Raw genomic sequence first — 25,079 nt, forward strand, 5'->3', positions numbered from 1 at the left:
AGACGTATAAGATTTCATGGGATTTAGCGATTAGGAGTGACAGATTGTTTGGTAAACGTATAGCATGTTCTATATGTTATAGTTATTTGAATGACTCTTACCATAATACGTTACGTTAACATACCAGGCACGTTCTCAGTCAGTTATTTATGAGTCATATAACGTACACCTATTCAGCCTGTTGTTCACTATTCTTTATTTATTTTAAACTGCCTTCCAAATGTCTATTCTTGGTGTTGGGTTTTATCAAATAAATTTCCCCCAAAAATGTGACTTATACTCCAGTGCGACTTATATATGTTTTTTTCCTTCTTTATTATGCATTTTCGGCAGGTGCGACTTATACTTCGGTGCGACTTATACTCCGAAAAATACGGTACAAATGTGCGCTTCATTCACTAACGGTGTTACAAAAAAGATCAATTAGAATATTACATTATGTTGGATATAGAGAACATGCAAACCCTTTATTTATTGAAACAAAAATATTGAAATTCAACAATTTGGTGCATTTGCAAACAGCTAAAATGATGTATAATGCAAACTAGAACCTGCTACCCAAGAATGTACAACAATTCTTTTCAACAGAAGAAATATAACCTTAGAGGAAAAATGTAATTTAAAACATTGCTATGCCCGTACAACACCTAAAACTTTTTGCATATCTGTATGTGGAATTAAGTTATGGAATGGATTAAGCAAATAAATCAAACAAAGCACCAATATGATTCAGTTTAAGAGACTGTTCAAACTACAAGTGTTCACAAAGTGCACATAACAAGAATTATGATGAACATCTTGAACCCTTTTTTTTTTTTTTTTTTTTTTGAGATAAAGATTATTTATGTATTTATATTTGTTTACTTACTATGGTATATTATTTCTTTATTATTTATTCACTGTTCTGTTACAGACAACAACAACAACATTGCTATGGTATGAAAAGGGGTAGGTTTAAATAAGCTCTGCTTATTGCTACTCCTTTTCGGACATGCTGTAATGAAACAACTGGAATTATGTGATAAATTACATTGTATCGTATGCATGTTCGAAAAAAACTGAAACTGAACCGAACTGAACTAATTACAGATATGATGTTGGAAATGGTTGCAGTGTTTTCAGTTTCCTTGTAGCGACTACAGGATATTCTGGCCTAATTTTCATCCAGAATTTAGTCTGAACTGTGCGGTTATGGTCACTGGCATTTTCAATCTCCAGCAGCTGATCCTCTTGTTGCACAGACACGCTCGATTCGTCAGGTTTATTCGCGAATGGGTCGCGGATCCGTTCATTTGCATTTCCTGGGTCGTTTGTGGTTGGAAAGTAGCGCTCTAACTCTTGTAACAGCACAGACAGGTGGTCCGTCAGAGTGCTGGCCCAGGTGATCATCCAAAATCCCTGCTAATGTTTGAAACATGTCAAATATTCCCCTGTCGACTCGCCGCCCCACGATTCCAGTTTGGCTTTGAAAGCTGCTATTTTATCTGCCAACTCCAACACCGGTATTAGTTGTCCCTGCAGTGACAAATTAAGTCAATTGGGTAGATTGAATATGTCGCAAATGTAAGCTAATTTGGCGACCCATTCCTTGTCACTAAAACGAGCCCTCAGCGGTGACTTTTTTTTTTCCGAGAGAAATCTATGCAGCTGCTCTCGTAACTCAAAACACTATGGGCAGTGATCTTCCCCTTGATAGCCATTTTATTTCGGTATGTAAGCCAAGATGTTTGTGCTCGGCATCCATCTCCTCACATCGCTGCTCAAACAGGCGGAAGTTGAACCCATGTGCCCTGGTAAGTTGAATAACTTTACCGTCATTCAGTACGCTGTGAAGATCACCTGACATTGTTTCGTGAATGACAAGTGCGTGGTCTCACATTCAGCTGCAACCTCCTTAATCTGGGTTGTTAGAGCAGACAGTCGTCCGGTCATAGAAGCAACTCCATCCCTGCATATTGCCATGGACATCCACATCAAAAATATATTGCACATAAAAAATTTAGTATTGCCTTGTTGTTAATATCAGTAGATTTGTCAACCTGGATGGCATCCACAGTGACTTTTTAAACCTCTTCAATAATTGCACCTCACTGTCTTTCACTATATCCTCAATGCAGCTGGTGACGGTGCTCTACCTTTTACAGCGGCCTCTCCTAAAAGTTTGCGACAAATATCTTTGGCGGCTGACATGATTAACATCTTCTCCAATCGTGAAAGGTTTCTTCACCCTAACTACGGTTTTATTTTTCACAATTGCACCAAGAAAAAAATCCTATAGTTTGTGAACCCGTTCTCAAACAATGGCAATAAAAACTATTCTGATTTTGATTCTTGTAAAAATGAACCTGGGATTTTTTAATGAAAGAAACAGCTGTTCTAAATGTGTCCACTGGATGTCGCAATAGCAATTATTTGTATCTTTGTAGATGATGCTACATATGTACAAAATAAACCACATGATGTTAGTACATCAGCCGAGGAAAATTATCAAACTACATAAATAACATACTTTAATTAGATCTTGATTTTAAAAAAATTATGTTGATAGATTGAAAATTAACACCAATGAGTTGACTGATGAACACTATCACATAATTTATCCAGAAAAATACAAATGACAAATAAAGATAGAATACTAATAATCGCAACATGTAAGTGTAAAAAAAGCCCCAACAACATTATGATTTCTACAATTTCAGAATGTGCTTGTTCTATTTTTAAACAAAGAAAACAATCTGAAGTTGTCTTTATTTTTAAGTTATCGTGCTGGGATTTTACCAGTCCAGCCCACTTGGGGGTAGATTTTTCTCCTTGTGGCCCCCCCATCTAAAATGAGTTTGACACCCCTGTATTAGCTATTGGTGCACATCGTTATTTGCAATATTATTGCATTTTTTTTTTAATCTTTACCAAATACCAGAACAAAGACTTACAGTGAGGTGGCGTTTACATGGTAAATGGGTTGTACTTGTATAGCGCTTTTCTACCTTTTTTTAAGGAACTCAAAGTGCTTTGACATTATTTCCACATTCACCCATTCACACACACATACACACACTGATGGCGGGAGCTGCCATGCAAGGCGCTAACCACGACCCATCAGGAGCAAGGGTGAAGTGTCTTGCTCAAGGACACAACGGACATGACTAGGATGGTAGAAGGTGGGGATTGAACCAGGAACCCTCAGGTTGCTGGCACAGCCACTCTCCCAACTTTGCCACGTCGTCCCCATTTAGTCTGTGGAATAACCTGCCAAAGAGCCTGAGGACTGTAAAAAAACGTTTTCTGTATTGTTTTGTTTGTTTCAAGACACACCTTCTAAATCAGGCTTCTTTTTGATCATGTTAAACTCTTATTTTTATTTTGTTCTCTTATTTTCCCTTTTATTGCTATTTTTACTACTATTATTCTCTCAATGTTATGTTTTACTCATGTCTTAAAGTTTTAATTTTGACATTTTATTTTATTCCTTTTACATTATTTTAGACAGAGATAATTGTAGTTATCCTCCAATGTGGAAGCCTCAAAGATGACATTTTCCCCCAATACTACCACAATAATACCAAGTTCTGTTATTGTCAGTGCTGTGTGTGTGTGTGTGTTTTTTTTCTTTTTCCATCTTGTTATTGTTTTTGTTTTTTTTGTGTAAAGCACTTTGTGTTGCCACTTGCCTGTTTAAGAAAGGTGCTGTATAAATAAAGTTTGACTGATTGATTGATTGCAAATGTGCCCTTTATACTATACCAGTATGTCGGTACCAAGTTTCTAGCACATGAATGAAGTGTAGCATTTAAAAATATCCGTGTATGACCAATAACATCGCATTCGTGCCAAAATATTGTGGTATTTTTAATGTCAATTTAAATCAAGCAAGCAAGTCATTTACTGTGATTAATCAACATTTAGAAGTGTGATTAATAATTTTTTATATATTCTTAAATGAGTCGCTAGACAGCACTAATTCAACTTGATACATCGTTGGCTTTAATGGACTAGCTCTCATTCATATAAATACATATCCATAATTCATGGCCGAGCTCCTCATCTCTTCTAATATGAACTCTTCTATCAGAGGAGATTGCTTGGCCCATCAGTAATGTGGCGATTACTTAAGGACATATTGATTCAGGTGTGCATATACCAGCCAAGCTTTTCAAAGTTAAATGTGTACAGTATGACGTTTATTGTTCTCCTTAATTATTCCTACAGTAATAAAAAGCATGTATACTAATAGATAATCATCGTTCATTTTCCACTGCAGGCATTTCTCCTGCTTGTCCGCCAAATACATGTGTCCTGGTGTGCCGGCAGTGATGAGCAACCTGCTCGCTAATATCAACGCCTACTTCGCCCACACGACCACCACCACCACTACCACTGCCTCCGCTTCGGACCGATTCGCTGCTTCTAATTTTGGGGTAAGTGTGTATGCATTATTGATTTTTTTGATGTATAACATTTTACACTACTACAGAGCTCTTCACTCACAACACCAGTATCTCAAATCAACATCTCACAATGAAACTAATTTAAATTGGTGCTTGTCCTCGCCAGATCAGCACAATTTTAACATGTAACGTGTTTTTTCCAAAGAAAATCAAACATTTAGCTCGGAAATGCATTGCATTGTAGCAACTACACTAGTTCTATAAAGTAATGTAATAATAATGTACAGCATGTACCTTGAAAAGTTAAAGATAAAGTCCCAACAATAGTCACACACACACCAGGTGTGGTGAAATTACCCTCTGCATTTGACCCATCCCCATGTTCACCCTCTGGAAGGTGAGGGGAGCAGTGAGCATCAGCAGTGAGCATCAGCGGTGGCCGTGCTCGGGAAGCATTTGGTGATTAAACCCTCAATTGCAACCCAAAAAGTAGACTTTTACAGTATTTCCTTCTAGCTGTTTCTTAGTCAAACACACCATCAGCAGCTTTTCCATATTTTCATGGATAAATGGTCACCGATTAGATATTTTCGCATACTTGTCTGGTAATTGTTGGCAACAATCCCGTCCATGATTTTGATGATTTATTTTTTAATTCAATTAATTGCATCCACTTCTTCTTTCCAGCACTGTCCTTTCACACTGATGTTCTTCCTTCCCATGGTTGGAAAAACAAACCTGTGTCAATCTTTAGCTCGAGCGAGTAAGATCGGAAGTTTTGTCGTGTTCAATGCCACATATGCTACGCCAGGGGTCACCAACCTTTTTGAAACCAAGAGCTACTTCTTGATTAATGCGAAGGGCTACCAGTTTGATACACACTTAAATAAATTGCCAGAAATAGCCAATTTGCTCAATTTACCTTCAACTCTGTTATTATTAATAATTCATGATATTTATCTTTGTGGAAACACTGATCATTTTAATGATTTCTCACAATAAATATATATAGAAACAGATAAATATCAATATGCAACACTTTATTTTTATATTTTCTCTAAGTGCACATGTTTCAAATTGAACAATTTTAAAAGAAATTCGAAAGACTTTGAAATAAGATTTAAATTTGATTCTACAGATTTTCTAGATTTGCCAGAATATTTTTTTTGAATTTTAATCATAATAAGTTTGAAGAAATATTTCACAAATATTCTTCGTCGAATAAACAGAAGCTAAAATGAAGAATTACATTCAAATTCATTTATTATTCTTTTCAATGAAAAAAATAAATGTACTTGAACATTGATTTAAATTGTCAGGAAAGAAGAGGAAGGAATTTGAAAGGTAAAAAGGTATATGTGTTTAAAAATCCTAAAATCATTTTTAAGGTTGTATTTTTTTCTCTAAAATTGTCTTTCTGAAAGTTATAAGAAGCAACGTAAAAAAAAAAAAAAAGAATTTATTTAAACAAGTGAAGGACCAAGTCTTTAAAATATTTTCTTGGATTTTCAAATTCTATTTGAGTTTTGTCTCTCTTAGAATTAAAAATGTCGAGCAAAGCGAGACCAGCTTGCTAGTAAATAAATACAATTTAAAAAATAGAGGCAGCTCACTGGTAAGTGCTGCTATTTGAGCTATTTTTAGAATAGGCCAGCGGGCGACTCATCTGGTCCTTACGGGCGACCTGGTGCCCGCAAGCACCGCGTTGGTGACCCCTGTGCTACGCCAAATAATGGCAGTGACGCTTGTAACTCCAATTCTCGCTTGCAACTTAAAGCATAACAATCAGCCGAGAGACAGCTCTTATATCAAAACACTAAGTTTGGCCACTCTCAAGTTGAGGTAAGACTGTATTTAATAGTAATTAATTCCGCAATCAAATGGTGGGAGACTTTATAGCTGAATGTTCTGAACTCCTGTTTCCATGCCAGTGTCATAATAAGTCTCGAGCAGTTGTGCCACACAATGTAGTTTATTAGACAGCACTCTTTTTTTTTTTTTAAGTGTTTCTGTATTGACAAACTGGCCAATGAGACTTTGATCTTGCCATAAAGTGAAATGATGAAATAATGCTCCCACACAATAAGTACATTTCCATTCAAAAACAACCGTTTTGATCCAAACGATGCAATTATCGTGACTAAAATGTGTATGATTTATGTTGCCCATAGAGGGAGAAATTTGTGAAATTACTGGACCAGCTGCACAACTCGCTGCGGATCGACCTGTCCAAGTATCGGGTAAGTGTTAATTATTTGCACCGAGCGTGTTTGCACTCCGACTGTTAAATAATTATGCTCATAGCAGCTATGAAAGGTGTTCTGCGACCCATCAGGAAGGTGCTATATATAACAACGTGACTCAGTGTGTAATGACACAGAACTAAGGTCACCTTACCAATGCCTCACATTCAGTACCCTTTTTTATTATGTCTTCCTGAGGGGCAATACTACTGGATTGGAACTTGGACATAATTCAGAGTAGTTGCTGTAACTTGTATGGATTTTTTATCATATATTTAAAATGACACAACACACAGGCAAATGAGTAGCAATCAACAACAAATTATCGTATTTTTCGGACTATAAGTCGCAGTTTTTTTCATGGTTTGGCCGGGCTCCAGTGCGACTTATATATGTTTTTTCCCCTTTTTTATTATGCATTTTCGGCAGGTGCGACTTATACTCCGAAAAATACGGTAGTGGCCTTGGTCTTGGGCTGCATGAGTGCTGCCTGCATTGCGCCAATCTGTGGTTCATTGACACAAACAGGAATTCCACATATACTGTGATATTCTGAAGCACAGGATAGTCTACTCGATGTGTGTGTGTGTATATATATACAGGTAAAAGCCAGTAAATTAGAATATTTTGAAAAACTTGATTTATTTCAGTAATTGCATTCAAAAGGTGTAACTTGTACATTATATTTTTTCATTGCACACAGACTGATGCATTCAAATGTTTATTTCATTTAATTTTGATGATTTGAAGTGGCAACAAATGAAAATCCAAAATTCCGTGTGTCACAAAATTAGAATATTACTTAAGGCTAATACAAAAAAGGGATTTTTAGAAATGTTGGCCAACTGAAAAGTATGAAAATGAAAAATATGAGCATGTACAATACTCAATACTTGGTTGGAGCTCCTTTTGCCTCAATTACTGCGTTAATGCGGCGTGGCATGGAGTCGATGAGTTTCTGGCACTGCTCAGGTGTTATGAGAGCCCAGCTGGTAGACGGCTGCGTTGACCCTGGATCTCAGGAAACAGAGTGGACCGACACCAGCAGATGACATGGCACCCCAAACCATCACCCAACCATGCAAATTTTGCATTTCCTTTGGAAATCGAGGTCCCAGAGTCTGGAGGAAGACAGGAGAGGCACAGGATCCACGTTGCCTGAAGTCTAGTGTAAAGTTTCCACCATCAGTGATGGTTTGGGGTGCCATGTCATCTGCTGGTGTCGGTCCACTCTGTTTCCTGAGATCCAGGGTCAACGCAGCCGTCTACCAGCAAGTTTTAGAGCACTTCATGCTTCCTGCTGCTGACCTGCTCTATGGAGATGGAGATTTCAAGTTCCAACAGGACTTGGCGCCTGCACACAGCGCAAAATCTACCCGTGCCTGGTTTACAGACCATGATATTTCTGTTCTAAATTGGCCCGCCAACTCCCCTGACCTTAGCCCCATAGAAAATCTGTGGGGTATTGTGAAAAGGAAGATGCAGAATGCCAGACCCAAAAACGCAGAAGAGTTGAAGGCCACTATCAGAGCAACCTGGGCTCTCATAACACCTGAGCAGTGCCAGAAACTCATCGACTCCATGCCACGCCGCATTAACGCAGTAATTGAGGCAAAAGGAGCTCCAACCAAGTATTGAGTATTGTACATGCTCATATTTTTCATTTTCATACTTTTCAGTTGGCCAACATTTCTAAAAATCCCTTTTTTGTATTAGCCTTAAGTAATATTCTAATTTTGTGACACACGGAATTTTGGATTTTCATTTGTTGCCACTTCAAATCATCAAAATTAAATGAAATAAACATTTGAATGCATCAGTCTGTGTGCAATGAATAAATATAATGTACAAGTTACACCTTTTGAATGCAATTACTGAAATAAATCAAGTTTTTCAAAATATTCTAATTTACTGGCTTTTACCTGTATATATATATATATATATATATACATACACATATATACATATATATATATATATATATATATATATATATATATATATATATATATATATATACACACACATTATACATACACACATATATATATACACTTATATGTATAAATATATATATATATATATATATATATATATATATATATATATATATATATATATATATATATATACACATTTGTATACATATATATCTGCATATACACATATACACATATATATATACATATATATTTATATACACACACACACATTATACATACACACATATAAATACACTTATATATATATATATATATATATATATATATATATATATATATATATATATATATGTATATGTATATATATATATGTATGTGTGGGGAAAAAAATCACAAGACTATTTCATCTCTACAGGCCTGTTTCATGAGGGGGGGTACCCTCAATCATCAGGAGATTTCTGATGAAATCTCCATACATATATTGCGCTCTACTACGGTATCGAGCACTATTTTTTGGATAACCTTATTAAGACATATATATATATATATATATATACATATATATATATATATATATATATATATATATATACACATTTATATACATATATATCTACATATACACATATATACATATATATATACACATATATACACAAATATATATTTATATATATACATATATACATACATACACAAAATATATATACATATGTGTATATGTATATATTTATACACATACATTTATATATATATATACACATGTATTTATATATACATAAATTTATACAAATATATATGTCATACATATACTGTATGTACAGTAGGTACCACTGTAATTTTGCCTCATTGCTGTGAGATTCTTGCGTGTGACTGAGGCATTAAACAGTGGGACTACGCAGGACTAGCAGTGTGTTCAAACAACCACCATATAGCATCTATGACCAAATAATACTGTATCATCTCTTTCTCTTTCGGACTTATCAAGACTTATCAGGTCGGAAGTGCATTTTACACGCATTCTTCACTCACGCTTAAAGTGAAAATTGAGGCAAAATGAAACTGGTAACATATGTATCCATACATACATACATATATATATATATATATATATATATATATATATACTTGAGATGTCCCCGGGGTCGTAGTTTGGGGACCTTTGGTCTACTCCCTTGGAAAACGAGGAACTAGGCAACGTGGTAGTTGTTCAACAAGCCCACAATGATCAAGTGCCTTGCCGAGGAAGGTGACGATGATGGAATGGCCGAGGATGTTCCCTCCACACCTGAACCCATATAAGCACCTGTGGGACATCCTCACACAAGAGGTGATGTCATCATGGAGAAGTGGAAAATAATTCCAGTAACAACCTGTGCAACTGTGGTGAATAGCATGCCCAAAAGGATTAAAGTAGTGCGAGATAACAATGGTGCTCACACTTAAGGCCTGACCTACTAACATCCAAATAACAAGTGCTAAACAGCGTGTGTAAACTTTAAAATTGCAAGCACTATAAGTAGGCGTCTTCAACTAATACCGGGTGTATAATTTAAAATAGTTCAGATTGCCCTATTTAAAGTTGTGTGTGTGTGTACTACTGACATTATGTGCCCATGGAAACACTCATTTCCCCCCACATTCATGTTATTATTCCCTCTAACCTGTGTGAGATGTTGTTGAACACGCAACAAACATATATATCCTGACCACCTTATGTGCAAACATCGAATGTCAATCTTTAGACAGCAGAATTTATTTCACGCATGCTGACGGTGTACTCTGCAGGAATGCGGCGGACCATCACAAAACCACAGTGCATTCATGCGTCTGTAATGATCCAAAAACATTAAAGTACATATTGCAATAAATGTTTTTCATATAGAAGATATATTATATCGATATATTTCCTATATGCTGCCCTTTTTTTTTGCTGCAGCTGTTACATATACTGTAATATTATACATTGTAATTGGGATTTGTTATATAATTTATATATTATATAATAATATAATATAATATATCAGTATATATTATATAATGTATATATATAATATGTAAATATTACATATATGTTACATTTTATATTGCTACTATGGTACATTTTTGGTCTACTTTATACCTTTTGTTTTCGCCCTCTTGTGCCTTTGTGTGCATTATCCTTTCCATCCTTATCATTTCCATCCTTTGTAACTGAGCTATAAAAAAAACAGAGACAGACACCATTCATTTAATTTATTTTGAATCAGCCCCATAAGTCATCCAGCAGCTATGAAATTATATAATATTTGAGTGTACCGTCTATTCAGCAATTATTTGACTGAATAGACGATACACTCAATGTTCGATATATAATTGGGGCGGTATAGCTCGGTTGGTAGAGCGGCCGTGCCAGCAACTTGAGGGTTGCAGGTTCGATCCCCGCTTCCGCCATCCTAGTCACTGCCGTTGTGTCCTTGGGCAAGACACTTTACCCACCTGCTCCCAGTGCCACCCACACTGGTTTAAATGTAACTTAGATATTGGGTTTCACAATGTAAAGCGCTTTGAGTCACTTGAGAAAAAGCGCTGTATAAATGTAATTCACTTCACTTCACTTCACATAATGCGGCCTAATATAAGGCGATTGTGTATAAAATGTATTCGTGCCATGGACCCCAAATTTTCACCTGTTTACATCGCGGTATGGTGGCTGGTAGACTGGGGTGTAGGACCAGTTAACGGGCTAATTCTGTTATGCGTCTTAGCCGACGGAACGTAGCTTGTATGCTGTTTAGGGCTGCTACAAAGGGGGCTACCTAGCTCATTACGGCTATCTCTAGCAGACGTGTCCACGGTATCTAATGTTACGAAGTTACTCTGCTTTAACTGGCGGACATGTTCCTCTAAGAGGAACAACTTCTCCATGAGAAGTAAAGGTTTCGACCAGGGCTAGCTTAGCAGCTAGCTAGCTTAAACTGAAGCAGTGAAACAAAGAGAGCAAGTCTGCAGGAGTGTTTTCATGCATATTGGTACGTGCTATGGTAATGTAATGACGCTGGCGTCGTTAGCATGAGCTAACATGCCAACACGTTTACGTAGGGTGACCATTTCCATGACACCAAAAAGGAGGACATTATGCGGCATATCAATAAATTATTATGGTGTACATAGGACTCTGATATACTCTTATTTATAGTACAATTTTGAGTGGTTTAAAGATGATGTTTGTGTGGCTGAATAGGAAAAAATATTAAAGTCAAGTGTTTGTTAACAGTATTTGTATTTATTCAATACATTGTGGTGTTCAAAAAGTGACCACTGAGATGAATCTTTTCAAGTGCAGAGTGCCACAAAGCATAACATGTGTGGACTTAAATGTAGTTAACATATATAATTTTAAAAAAATGACACAAAAAATTGTCCACATCAACATCAAGGCTGCTTGCTGCATATCTGGTTGCGTTATGCAGAATATGGGCCAAACAGTTTGCAGGGAGCACATCTTTTTGGCTCAGTTTCAGCTTCTGATACACACTGTTATGTTTGCCACAATTGACACTGGCATTGTCTGCTGCATATGCAGACATGTTTTTCACCTCTAAGCCAGACATCTCAAGTTTTGCCAGCAGCTGGTTTGTTATGGCTTCTGACGTTTCGTTGCTGTCACTATAAAAATCCAACAGGACATGTTGGATGCCTTCATCAAAGTGAAAATACCTTACCACAATGGGAAAACACTTGTTTGTTGCTTTATTTGAGGCGTCGGTTGCCACGGAAAAGGGTAGGTTGTTTTCTTTTATGTAGTCGGTATGTTCCTGTACCGAATAGTGAGTGATGACGTTCTCGCACAATGCCTTGGCTTTTGTTCGGCCACAGGCCATCCCTTTAGCTGTGGGCTAGTCACTGAAAATCTCCCGGTCCACTTTCATGCCGCAGTCTAAACTTCTGTAGGGCTGGTGATGCTTTACAGCAGTGGTTCTCAACCTTTTTTCAGTGATGTACCCCCTGTGAACATTTTTTTCATTCAAGTACCCCCTAATCAGAGCAAAGCATTTTTGGTTGAAAAAAAGAGATAAAGAAGTAAAATACAGCACTATGTCATCAGTTTCTGATTTATTAAATTGTATAACAGTGCAAAATATTGCTCATTTGTAGTGGTCTTTCTTGAACTATTTGGAAAAAAATATATAAAATAACTAAAAACTTGTTGAAAAATAAACAAGTGATTCAATTATAAATAAAGATGTCTACACATAGAAGTAATCATCAACTTAAAGTGCCCTCTTTGGGGATTGTAATAGAGATCCATCTGGATTCAGGAACTTAATTCTAAACATTTCTTCACAAAAAAAGAAATCTTTAACATCAATATTTATGGAACATGTCCACAAAAAATATAGCTGTCAACACTGAATATTGCATTGTTGCATTTCTTTTCACAGTTCTTTTTGACAGACATTTTAGTGAGGGTCAAACCATGGCATGGGCGAAACTCTGGATTTATGGTAATGAATGGAATAGCCTACTTGATTTGATGTTCAGTTTATGAACTTACATTACATTACATACCCCCAGGGGTACGCGTATACCCCCATTTGAGAACCACTGCTTTACAGCATGGTACGCCTTGCACAGCTCCGCAGCAGTTATCTTGTCATCCAGGGGCGACAAAACTTCACGGAAAAATGTCCTCATTGAAGAGGTACCTGCCGCACGTTTATTACTTTTATGTTTATCCGTACCCGCATGCCGTTCAATTGCAGCTTTCCCCTGACTACTTACGTCGACATCACATCGACAAAGTGTGCAGAAGCCATGGAATGAGTCTCGACTGCTTTTCGTTATAAATTCGTGCTCTTTTATCCATTCAGAATCAAACGAGGTCTTGCGTTTTGGCATGATGCTAACTTTCTGTCAATGTTATGCCGCAGAAGCACATGAACCCTTGTTTACTTTTTTAACCAATGATAAGCAGATTTGTATCCGACACCGCTCTTAGCCAATCATTTGATACGTTACTGCGTTGGGGCATTTTTTACGGTCTTTGATTGGCTATTGCGCTGCAGCCCAGCAAAGATGAAAAAACTCCGCTCTTCAAGCCTAGTGCCTCAAAAAGGAGGACAAATACGTGTCCGGCTTGATGCTGCGCCGGACGCCGGACAGGGCATTAAAAATCCGGACTGTCCGGCCTAAATCCGGACACCTGGTCACCCTACGTTTACGAGTGGCTGTGTTAGTATTATTAACTTAAGATGGCATTCTTTTTGTATTGTTCCAGTTGCACAAATCGCTCGGTAAACTCACCAAGACATTGATTGATTGATTGATTGAGACTTTTATTAGTAGATTGCACAGTACAGTACATATTTCGAACAAATGACCATTTAATGGTAACACCCAAATAAGTTTTTCAACTTGTTTAAAGGCCTACTGAAACCCACTACTACCGACCACGCAGTCTGATAGTTTATATATCAATGATGAAATCTTAACATTGCAACACATGCCAATACGGCCGGGTTAACTTATAAAGTGCAATTTTAAATTTCCTGCGAAACTTCCGGTTGAAAACGTCTAGGTATGATGACGTATGCGCGTGACGTCGATGGTTGAAACGGAAGTATTGGGACGCCATTGTATCCAATACAAAAAGCTCAGTTTTCATCGCAAAATTCCACAGTATTCTGGACATCTGTGTTGGTGAATCTTTTGCAATTTGTTTAATGAGCAATGGAGACTGCAAAGAAGAAAGCTGTAGATGCGATCGGTGTATTAGCGTCTGGCTACAGCAACACAACCAGGAGGACTTTGACTTGGATTGCAGACGCGCTATCCGATGCTAGCCGGCGACCGCATCGATGATCGGGTGAAGTCCTTCGTCGCTCCGTCGATCGCTGGAACGCAAGGTGAGCTTCGGTGTTGATGAGCAGATGAGAGTTGGCGTAGGTGGAGAGCTAATGTTTTTATCATAGCTCTGTCGAGGTCCGTAGCTAAGTTAGATTAAATGGCGTCGTTAGCAACAGCATTGTTAAGCTTCGCCAGGCTGGAAAGCATTAACCGTGTAGTTACAGGTCCATGGTTTAATAGTATTGTTGATTTTCTGTCTATCCTTCCAGTCAGGGGTTTATTTATTTTGTTTCTATCTGCAGTTAAGCCCGATGCTATCACGTTAGCTCCGTAGCTAAAGTGCTTCACCGATGTATTGTCGTGGAGATAAAAGTCACTGTGAATGTCCATTTCGCGTTCTCGACTCTCATTTTCAAGAGGATATAGTATCCGAGGTGGTTTAAAATTCAAATCCGTGATCCACAATAGAAAAAGGAGAGAGTGTGGAATCCAATGAGCCCTTGTACCTAAGTTACGGTCAGAGCGAAAAAAGATGCGTCCTGCACTGCACTCTAGTCCTTCACTCTCACGTTCCTTATCCACAAATCTTTCATCCTGGCTCAAATTAATGGGGTAATCGTCGCTTTCTCGGTCCCAATCGCTCTCGCTGCTGGTGTAAACAATGGGGAAATGTGAGGAGACTTTCAACTTGTGACGTCACGCTACTTCCGGTACAGGCAAGGCTTTTTTTTATCAGCGACCAAAAGTTGCGAACTTTATCGTCGTTGTTCTGTACTAAATCCTTTCAGCAAAAATATGGCAATATCGCGAAATGATCAAGTATGACACATAGAATGGATCTGCTATCCCCGTTTAAATAAAAACAATTAATTTCAGTAGGCCTTTAAGTTAATTAATTCATGATATAAATATATACTATCAGCATAAAACAGTCATCACACAAGTTAATCATCAGAGTATATACATTGAATTATTTACATTATTTACAATCCGGGGGGTAGGATGTGGAGGGGGTTGAGGCGGGGGGTTTAGGTTTGGTTGATATCAGCACTTCATCCATCCATTTTCTACCGCTTAATCCCATCGGGGTCGCGGGGGGCGCTGGAGCCTATCTCAGCTACAATCGGGCGGAAGGCGGGGTACACCCTGGACAAGTCGCCACCTCAGCACAGGGCCAACACAGATATACGGACAACTTTCACACTCACATTCACACACTCGGGCCAATTTAGTGTTGCCAATCAACCTATCCCCAGGTGCATGTCTTTGGAGGTGGGAGGAAGCCGGAGTATTCGGAGGGAACCCACGCAGTCACGGGGAGAACATGCAAACTCCACACAGAAAGATCCCGAGCCCGGGATTGAACGCAGGACTGCTCAGGACCTTCGTATTGTGAGGCAGACGCACTAACCCCTCTTCCACCGTACTGCCCTATCAGCACTTCAGTCATCAACAATTATATCATCTGAGAAATGGACATTGTAACAGTGTAGGTCTCACTTGGTAGGCTATGTACAGCGAGCGGTGAACATAGTGAGCTCAGAAAGCATAAGAACAAGTTTATACATTTGATTATTTACATTTGATTATTTACAATCCGGGGAGGTGGGATGTGGTGGCGGGAGGGTGTTAGTCTAGGGTTGTAGTTGCCTGGATGTGGTCTTTTAGTGCGGTTTTGAAGGAGGATAGAGATGCACTTTCTTTTACACCTGTTAGGAGTGCATTCCATATGGATGTGGCATAGAAGGAGAATGAGTTAAGACCTTTGTTAGATCGGAATCTGGGTTTAACATGGTTTGTGGAGCTCCCCCTGGAGTTATTGAGTCTGTTTAGCGGATTGGAAAGCTAGCTTCCGCAGCTAGTGGGTCCATGACGATGACTTCTGTTTTGTTTGATCATCCGTTTTACTGCCGTGTTACAGGCACCGTTTGGAAACAATGAAGGTATGTAAATAAACATGTACTGTATATTTCCGTGTCAGTAACTCATTTAACAACGTATATATCTGCGGCTTATAGTTCAGTGCGGCTAATTTATAGAAAAAAACAAAATTCTGACTTGCTGTTCGCTCTATAGTCCGGGAAATACGGTAGTATACAACCTCTACACTGACTGCTGTACCTACATTGTCTACCTATCTGTAAAAAACGCTACTCTAAATAACAAGTGGCAATCTACTGACATGCCATCCAACATCATGTTTGTTTAAGCGATGGAGGTCGATTCTTCATGGTCAGTAGTTTGGTGACGTTCCAACATTTGCTCCCGCGGCACAGATGTTCCACTGTACGTGGAGGATTTTCCAGTTGACCTGTTCGACACACACGGCGTTGTTTGATGATAAGCACAGGCAGGGGGGCGTTGTGCCGCTCTTTCATGTTTTTTTGTTTTTTTTAAGTGTCGAGGTGTTTTATGTACTCCCACGGTGCTTTTCCTCCGTGATCTATTTGTGCAGTAAACTACAGTAATGTACAGTATGGTGATGGCACCACAGTTAAGACTCGGCCCAGCCACCCGTAGAGGTTTGTTGGCTGCAACATTGTTCAATACTGTGCAGCAGTTGTCCTTTAAACTTTCAGGGATTATTTGTCTGTGTCAGAGGAGAAACACTATAAATTTTTGAGCGATATCTCAACCTGGATGGCTGCGGTGGCGGAGGAAAAAGGTCAAATTGAAGGCACGGTCCTTGTCACCTTTTTGTTGGATGTAATGTTCAACAAATCTTCCCCCAAACTTTTTTTTTATATATATATATGTCAGATCAAGAACCCTGTCTTTTTTCAGCCAAGGTCAATATCATGGTCACCTCCCCCTGAAACGACATTTGGCAGCTTTATTTTTTCTATGTCCATGGAAGTAGTCTATTAGTGTTTTAAGTAGTTTATTAGTGTTTTAATTGGCATTCAATACAAGGTGGCCTCTGTAGCTCACTCAGATCTAGTTTTGTCAAAAGTCGATACTAACACGTAAAAAAAAAAACGATACCTGCTTTTCTTCCGTATTGTCAGTACCAAATACTGTAAAACATTTTTTCCATGCATAAGCACAGAGTCAGTGCTGAAGAACATCTATAAAGCATTCCGGTATACAAGCCGCACTCACAAAAGAAAAAAAACAATATCTATATTGTATATAGAGACATATAAATGTTGTTTTTTATACATATTAGCCGCACCGGACTATAAGCTGCAGATATATACGTTGCAACATGAGTTGTTTACACAGAAGGATTTTGTAAATGTTTATTTACATATCTTAATTGTTTTCAAACGGTGTCTGCAACACGGCAGTAAAATGGCTTATCAAACAAAACAGAAGTCATCGTCATGGACCCACTAGCTGTGTAAGCCAGCTCTCCAATCAGCTAAACAGACTCCATAACGCCACGGTGACGTCTCGGTGAGTTTACTGAGGAATTTATGAAACTGAAACAATAGAGACAGAGAGCCAATGTACAAATCCCGTTTCCATATGAGTTGGGAAATTGTGTTAGATGTATATATAAACGGAATACAATGATTTGCAAATCCTTTTCAACCCATATTCAATTGAATGCACAACAAAGACAAGATATTTGATGTTCAAACTCATAAACTTTATTTTTTTTTGGAAATAATAATTAACTTAGAATTGCATGGCTGCAAAACGTGCCAAAGTAGTTGGGAAAGGGCATGTTCACCACTGTGTTACATCGCCTTTTCTTTTAACAACACTCAATAAACGATTGGGAACTGAGGAAACTAATTGTTGAAGCTTTGAAAGTGGAATTCTTTCTAGTTCTTGTTTTATGTAGAGCTTCAGTCGTTCAACAGTCCGGGGTCTCCGCTGTCGTATTTTACGCTTCATAATGTGCCCACACATTTTCAATGGGAGACATGTCTGGACTGCAGGCGGGCCAGGAAAGTGCCCGCACTCTTTTTTTACGAAGCCACGCTGTTGTAACACGTGCTGAATGTGGCTTGGCATTGTCTTGCTGAAATAAGCAGGGGCGTCCATGAAAAAGACGGCGCTTAGATGGCAGCATATGTTGTTCCAAAACCTGTATGTACCTTTCAGCATTAATGGTGCCTTTACAGATGTGTAAGTTACCCATGCCTTGGGCACTAATGCACCCCCATACCATCACAGATGCTGGCTTTTGAACTTTGCGTCGATAACAGTCTGGATGGTTCGCTTCCCCTTTGGTCCGGATGACACGATGTCGAATATTTCCAAAAACAATTTGAAATGTGGACTCGTCAGACCACAGAACACTTTTCCACTTTGCATTAGTCCATCTTAGATGATCTTGGGCCCAGAGAAGCCGGCGGCGTTTCTGGATGTTTTTGATGAATGGCTTTCGCTTTGCATAGTAGAGCGTTAACTTGCACTTACAGATGTAGCGACAAACTGTATTTAGTGACAGTGGTTTTCTGAAGTGTTCCTGAGCCCATGTGGTGATATCCTTTAGAGATTGAAGTCGGTTTTTGATACAGTGCCGTCTGAGGGATCGAAGGTCACGGTCATTCAATGTTGGTTTCCGGCCATGCTGCTTACGTGGAGTGATTTCTTCAGATTTTCTGAACATTTTGATGATTTTATGGACCGTAGATGTTGAAAAATTTCTTGCAATTGCACTTTGAGAAACGTTGTTCTTAAACTGTTTGACTATTTGCTCACGTAGTTGTGGACAAAGGGGTGTACCTCGCCCCATCCTTTCCTGTGAAAGACTGAGCATTTTTAGTGAAGCTGTTTTAATACCCAATCATGGCACCCACCTGTTCCCAATTAGCCTGCACACCTGTGGGATGTTCCAAATAAGTATTTGATGAGCATTCCTCAACTGTATCAGTATTTATTGCCACCTTTCCCAACTTCTTTGTCACGTGTCGCTGGCATCAAATTCTAAAGTTAATGATTATTTGCAAAAAAAAAAATGTTTATCAGTTTGAACATCAAATATGTTGTCTTTGTAGCATATTCAACTGAATATGGGTTGAAAATTATTTGCAAATCATTGTATTCCGTTTATATTTACATCTAACACAATTTCCCAACTCATATGGAAATGGGGTTTGTAAGTTAATAATGCTAACACAGACACTCGTAAATGTGGTAGCATATTAGCTAATGCTAACGACGCTCGCTTGATTACATTACGAAAGCACGCACAAATATACATGAAAACACTCTTACAGACATCAGACATGGGACGGTTTAGTAAATATAAATTGTGCTAGTTAAATTTTAAAACTTACAAACATTGCTTGGAGCGATGACTGAAGAATCCTTTTGAGCAAAAAAGCTATGGACAGTTTTACTTTCGGTTAGATTACATTAGCAAGTACAAATATGCATGAAAACACTTCAACAGACATCACACATGCGACGGTTTAGCAAGTATAAACCGTTTTAGTTATACTGTAAAACTTACAAACTTTGCTTGGAGTGATAAAGGAAGTATCCATACGAGTAGAGACGCTAAGGACTGCATGAGGACGGGACAGCACTTGTACTTCCGGTTGAAAGCTCTGAAGTGTGAACAGAAGGGCACTGCAGCACCTGCATTGAGTAAACACGTCCAAAAGATGGCGCCATAGCACAAACAATAACACAACTTTTCAGTGTCTTTGCTGTTTTTAAAAAAAAACTATTTGCATTATGGCCATCAGCGAAGAAAAATCTGTAAATTAGCCGCACGTTTCATAAGCCGCAGGGATCAAAGCATAGGAAAAAGTAGAAGCTTATTGTCTCAAATGTGGGCTTGGTGCTTCCAGTATATGTTCACTCATAAACAAATTATAAAGGAACTGTGGCAGTGTAGTGTAACTGTAGGTGTGGCATAACTTGCCTTCGTAACACACCTCATACGCGCCTGGTTTGCCGGAGAATAAGACGTGGAAAAAAATGGTCTGTAATGCATTTTAGCGGCTTTGTTGCTATATTTTGAGAGTTAAGGTACATGTTAAAAGTGAGAGGTGTGTCTTGCATCATGCATTGCATCATGCAAGATTTGTTATCGGCCCAGGCCTGTTTATCATCACTACTCTCTGTGTCATTATGTACAAATAATGCTTCCTATGTTCCAGCAAGAAATCTATTCAAGGTTAGCTCAAAAGTCAAGCTGGTGAACGTTTCTCGTCATCATTGCTAGTGCTTTTTTCCTCCTCTTAAGTCACAGCCATAACTCTAATAACTCTATTGATTTTTGCTTTGTTAACGGAGGTCAAAGGTCACCTTATTTATTGTTTTCTTTTTTATGGCCCTATTCTTCCTTTGTAATGTTAGTTTTAGAAGATATTGTAGGTCAGTAAAAAAATAAAATAAAAAAAAGTGGTAGCAGTGCGCAAATAACCCTTGTGCCGCATATTGGACACCCCCTGAATGTAGCTGGCTCGAAAAGACTGTGCACTGAAACATGCCAGAATAAAAAAAAAAACATAGAATTGTCTCTCTGATAGCCGGGCCACGAAAGGTGCAGCACTATTCTACTCAGGCAGATTGAATTCCTGACATTTATTATATAAGCTTCCAGAACAATCCCATGAGCGCTGATCTTGTTAGACACCACACACACACACACACACACACAGGCGCACACACACACACACATTTACATCCATACACATGCGCCCACATTGCAGGTACATCATGCACTTTAACCCCCCTTGCTCATTTTTTCCTCTGTGTGTGCCCACCTGAGCACCACTTTGTCAGACACAGACTACAGTCAGCTGGTGGCGCCACGCAGTGAACCGAGGTTGACCCTCTCACGTTTGAAGAAAGACGACGTGTTGGTTTGCAGCTGAGGCTAGTTAAAAATGCTATGTCAAAGATCCTCTGTAATGCAAAAAATGTTAAGCGAAGATCCTTAACAAGCGCTCTCTGCTGTTTTAAGGATCTAATGCAAGATATCTAGTCAAAGATCCTCTCTGAAATTGAGTGCTCTGCTGTTTTTGAGGACCAACTGCAAAAATGATCGTCAAAGATCCTCTATGTCAGTGGTTCTCAAACTCGTTTCACCGAGTACCTCGTCAGAAAAAAACGTGCCGCTCCAAGTACCACAGTAATGAACAACATTGATTAAAAACAAGGCAAAAGTGTTTTTATCATTTTGGCCACTGTAACATTACACACAGTTTGAACAGTAACACTGTGTTTGAATATAAGAACATACAACTTTGTACTTTAATCAAGTGATTCTTTGGCATACCATTGATTGATTGACTGAGACTTTTATTAGTAGGTTGCACAGTGAAGTACATATTCCGTACAATTGACCACTAAATGGTAACACCCGAATAAGTTTTTCAACTTGTTTAAGTCGGGGTCCACTTAAATTGATTCATGATACAGATATATACTATCATCATAATACAGTCATCACACAAGATAATCATCAGGGTGTATACATTGAATTATTTACATTATTTACAATCCGGGGGGGTGGGGGGGGGGGGGGGGGGTTTGGTTGTTATCATCAGTCATCAACAATTGAGAACAGAGAAATGGATATTGAAACAGTGTAGGTCTGACTTGGTACGATATGTACAGCAAGTAGTGGATATATATATATATATATATATATATATAGAGAGAGAGAGAGAGAGAGAGATCAGAAGGCATAAGAAAAATATCTGCATTTGATTGTTTACATTTGATTATTAACAACAATCCGGGGAGGGTGTTAGTTTAGGGTTGAAGTTGCCTGGAGGTGTACTTTTATTGCGGTTTTGAAGGAGGATAGAGATGCCCTTTCTTTTATACCTGTTGGGAGCGCATTCCACATTGATGTGCCATAGAAAGAGAATGAGTTAAGACCTTTGTTAGATCGGAATCTGGGTTTAACGTGGTTAGTAGAGCTCCCCCTGGTGTTGTGGTTATGGCGGTCATTTACGTTAAGGAAGTAGTTTGACATGTACTTCGGTATCAGGGAGGTGTAGCGGATTTTATAGACAAGGCTCAGTGCAAGTTGTTTTACTCTGTCCTCCACCCTGAGCCAGCCCACTTTGGAGAAGTGGGTAGGAGTGAGGTGGGATCTGGGGTGGAGGTCTAGAAGTAATCTGACTAGCTTGTTCTGGGATGTTTGGAGTTTAGATTTGAGGGTTTTGGAGGTGCTAGGGTACCAGGAGGTGCATGCGTAGTCTAAAAAGGGTTGAACGAGAGTTCCCGCCAGAATCTTCATGGTGCTTTTGTTGACCAGAGAGGAGATTCTATAGAGAAATCTCGTTCGTTGGTTGACCTTTTTGATTACCTTGGTTGCCATTTTATCACAGGAAAGATTAGCCTCTAGAATGGAACCTAGGTGATAACATTGTCGCCCACTTTTATAGTGAAGTCATTGACTTTCTCAAGGTTGATGTGGGACCCAAACAGGATGGATTCTGTTTTACCCAAGTGTATGGATAGCTTGTTGTCAGCGAGCCAGGTGCAAGTTCTACAGAGTTCAGCACTGAAGATTTTCTCCACCTGTGACTTGTCCTCGTCTGATACCAGCAGGGCCGAGTCATCCGCAAACAAGAACAATTCACAGTCGCATGCTGATGGAGCCTGCGTACCAAAATGTGAGAATCACTGATTTATATAAACAGACTGCTCTGCAGCAGTATAGCGCAGGGGTCCCCAAACTACGGCCTGCGGGCAGAACACAGCCCGCCAGTGTCCAAAATCCGGCCCGGGGGAAGTCTCAAGTTGTTGTTTTTTATTTGTCCGACCGCTTCTATGTTTGCTTCCTCTCTTTGTTTATAATGTCTATTTCCTGCTGGATCTACTCTCTATTTTATGCTGCCCTTTTTTTTTTTTTGGAAGGAAATCTGTGCACACGCGGGCCGGACTATTGAAACCATGGCATTAAAACTAAAATATAAAGACAACTTCAGATTGTTTTCTTTCTCTTACTTTGGCCAAAAATAGAACAAGGACATTCTAGAAAATATGACGATAAAAGTATTGAAAAAAGTAGCGGTAAAGTTTAGATCAGGGTACCCAAACTACGGCCCACGGGCCGAATACGGCCCGCCAGCGTCCAAAGTCCGGCCCGCGGGAAGTCAAGTTTTTTTTTTTTTAAATGTATCCTTTCTAATTTATTTTCTACCGCTTGTTACTCTCGGGGTCTCCCAGCCACTCAGGCAAATGATATTGTCAAAAAATGGATTTTCCCATCGATAACGTGACGTCATCGCGCTCGCGCCGCAGTGTTGGGCGAGCATGCGGCAAGTGCGCACTCTTTTAGTCAATTAATGCATGAGGAATATTACTGTATATATTAAAGTTAAAAGTTAAAGTACCACTGATAGACACACACACACTAGGTGTGGTGAAATTAACCTCTGCATTTGACCCATCCCCTTGTTCCACCCCCTGGGAGGTGAGGGGAGCAGTGAGCAGCAGCGGTGGAATCATTTTGGTGATGTAACCCCCAATTTCAACCATTGATGCTGAGTGCCAAGCAGGGAGGTAATGGGTCCCATTTTTATAGTCTTTGGTATGACTCGGCCGGGGAACTTTTGAACTCACGACCTACCGTTCTCAGGGCGGACACTCCGAGTGTGAGAATCACTGCTCTATATAAACCAAACTACTCTGCTGCAGTATAGCGGATCTATAGCGTTTAATAGTGTAGGTTCCAAAAACCAGCATTGAGCACTTTTCATATGGGGGATCTTTGACCAACATTTTTGCCATAGGTCATCAATTACTGTATCTATAGGATCTTTGCCAAATATTTTTTTTCTGTACATCCCTAAAAAGTGTGTCTTAGACCAGTGGTACCCAACCGATTGGTACCGGGCCGCACAAGAAATTAAAAAAAAAATAAAAAAATTAAAATACGATAACCCCCCCGGTCCGTGGGACAAATTTTCAAGCGTTGGCCGGTCCGCAGCTACAAAAAGGTTGGGGACCACTGTCTTAGACTTGCATTTTTGCTGTAGGTCGTCAAAAACAGCAGAGTGCTCTTGTTGTATAAAGCAGTGGTTCTCAAACTTTTTTCATCGGGAACCACGTCAGAAAACTCTTGGCTTTACAAGTACCACCTAATGACCAACAATAAAATGCATTAGTTTAGTAGGTCTAAGTATTCATTAAAAAAAACAAGGCAGAGAGGTTTTATTTAAGTATATTTAACATTTTGGCCAGTGTAACATTACACAGTTTGAACAGTAACACTGTGTTTGAATATATTATTCAGTGATTATTTGGTGTGCCACTAGATATAGCCCGCATACCACAGTTTGAGAATAACGAGAATGTTTGCAGTTGGCCCTAAAAACAACAGAACACTCTTAGCACGTAGAGGTTCTTTGACCAGTATGTTTGCATTAGGTCGTCAAAAACAGCAAGCACTCCTGTTATATACAGGATCTTTGTCGAGTGCTGTTGCCAACGTTCCCTCTAAGGTGCGCGCCTGTGCAATTGCGCACTGCTCAAGCATCCTCTGCGGATGGCAAATCTATGCCACGCACAAAATCAAATAAAAAAGTAAGCACATAACAATTTTCGACACACGGACACGAAAAAGAAAACAGTTTTCGTCATAATTGTTCAAATATTGTAACGTCTGCCGAGACGCTTTGAGGACATGAATTCCATCCATCACTTTACTGAGCAAAACTCTTTATTGTCGGCCATAAACACATCACCAAAACATTAGTAAAAAAATTATATCTGGCAAAAGTGGTCATTTTCTGCAGTACAAA

At 39.0% G+C, this 25,079-nt stretch overlaps 1 protein-coding gene across 3 annotated transcripts in view; it reads left to right on the plus strand.

Moving 5' to 3' along the window:
* Positions 1-25,079, plus strand: part of LOC133608863 (protein unc-13 homolog C) — a 384,474-nt gene that overhangs the window by 189,335 nt on the left and 170,060 nt on the right. For all 3 annotated transcript variants that reach the window (XM_061964459.2, XM_061964461.2, XM_061964460.2), the window contains exons 13-14: positions 4,262-4,418; positions 6,560-6,628. In XM_061964459.2, coding sequence (XP_061820443.2) covers positions 4,262-4,418; positions 6,560-6,628 — 226 coding nt within the window. The remainder of the gene's footprint in view (positions 1-4,261; positions 4,419-6,559; positions 6,629-25,079) is intronic.

This window comes from Nerophis lumbriciformis, linkage group LG06, assembly GCF_033978685.3.
Source record: "Nerophis lumbriciformis linkage group LG06, RoL_Nlum_v2.1, whole genome shotgun sequence".
NCBI lineage: Eukaryota > Metazoa > Chordata > Actinopteri > Syngnathiformes > Syngnathidae > Nerophis > Nerophis lumbriciformis.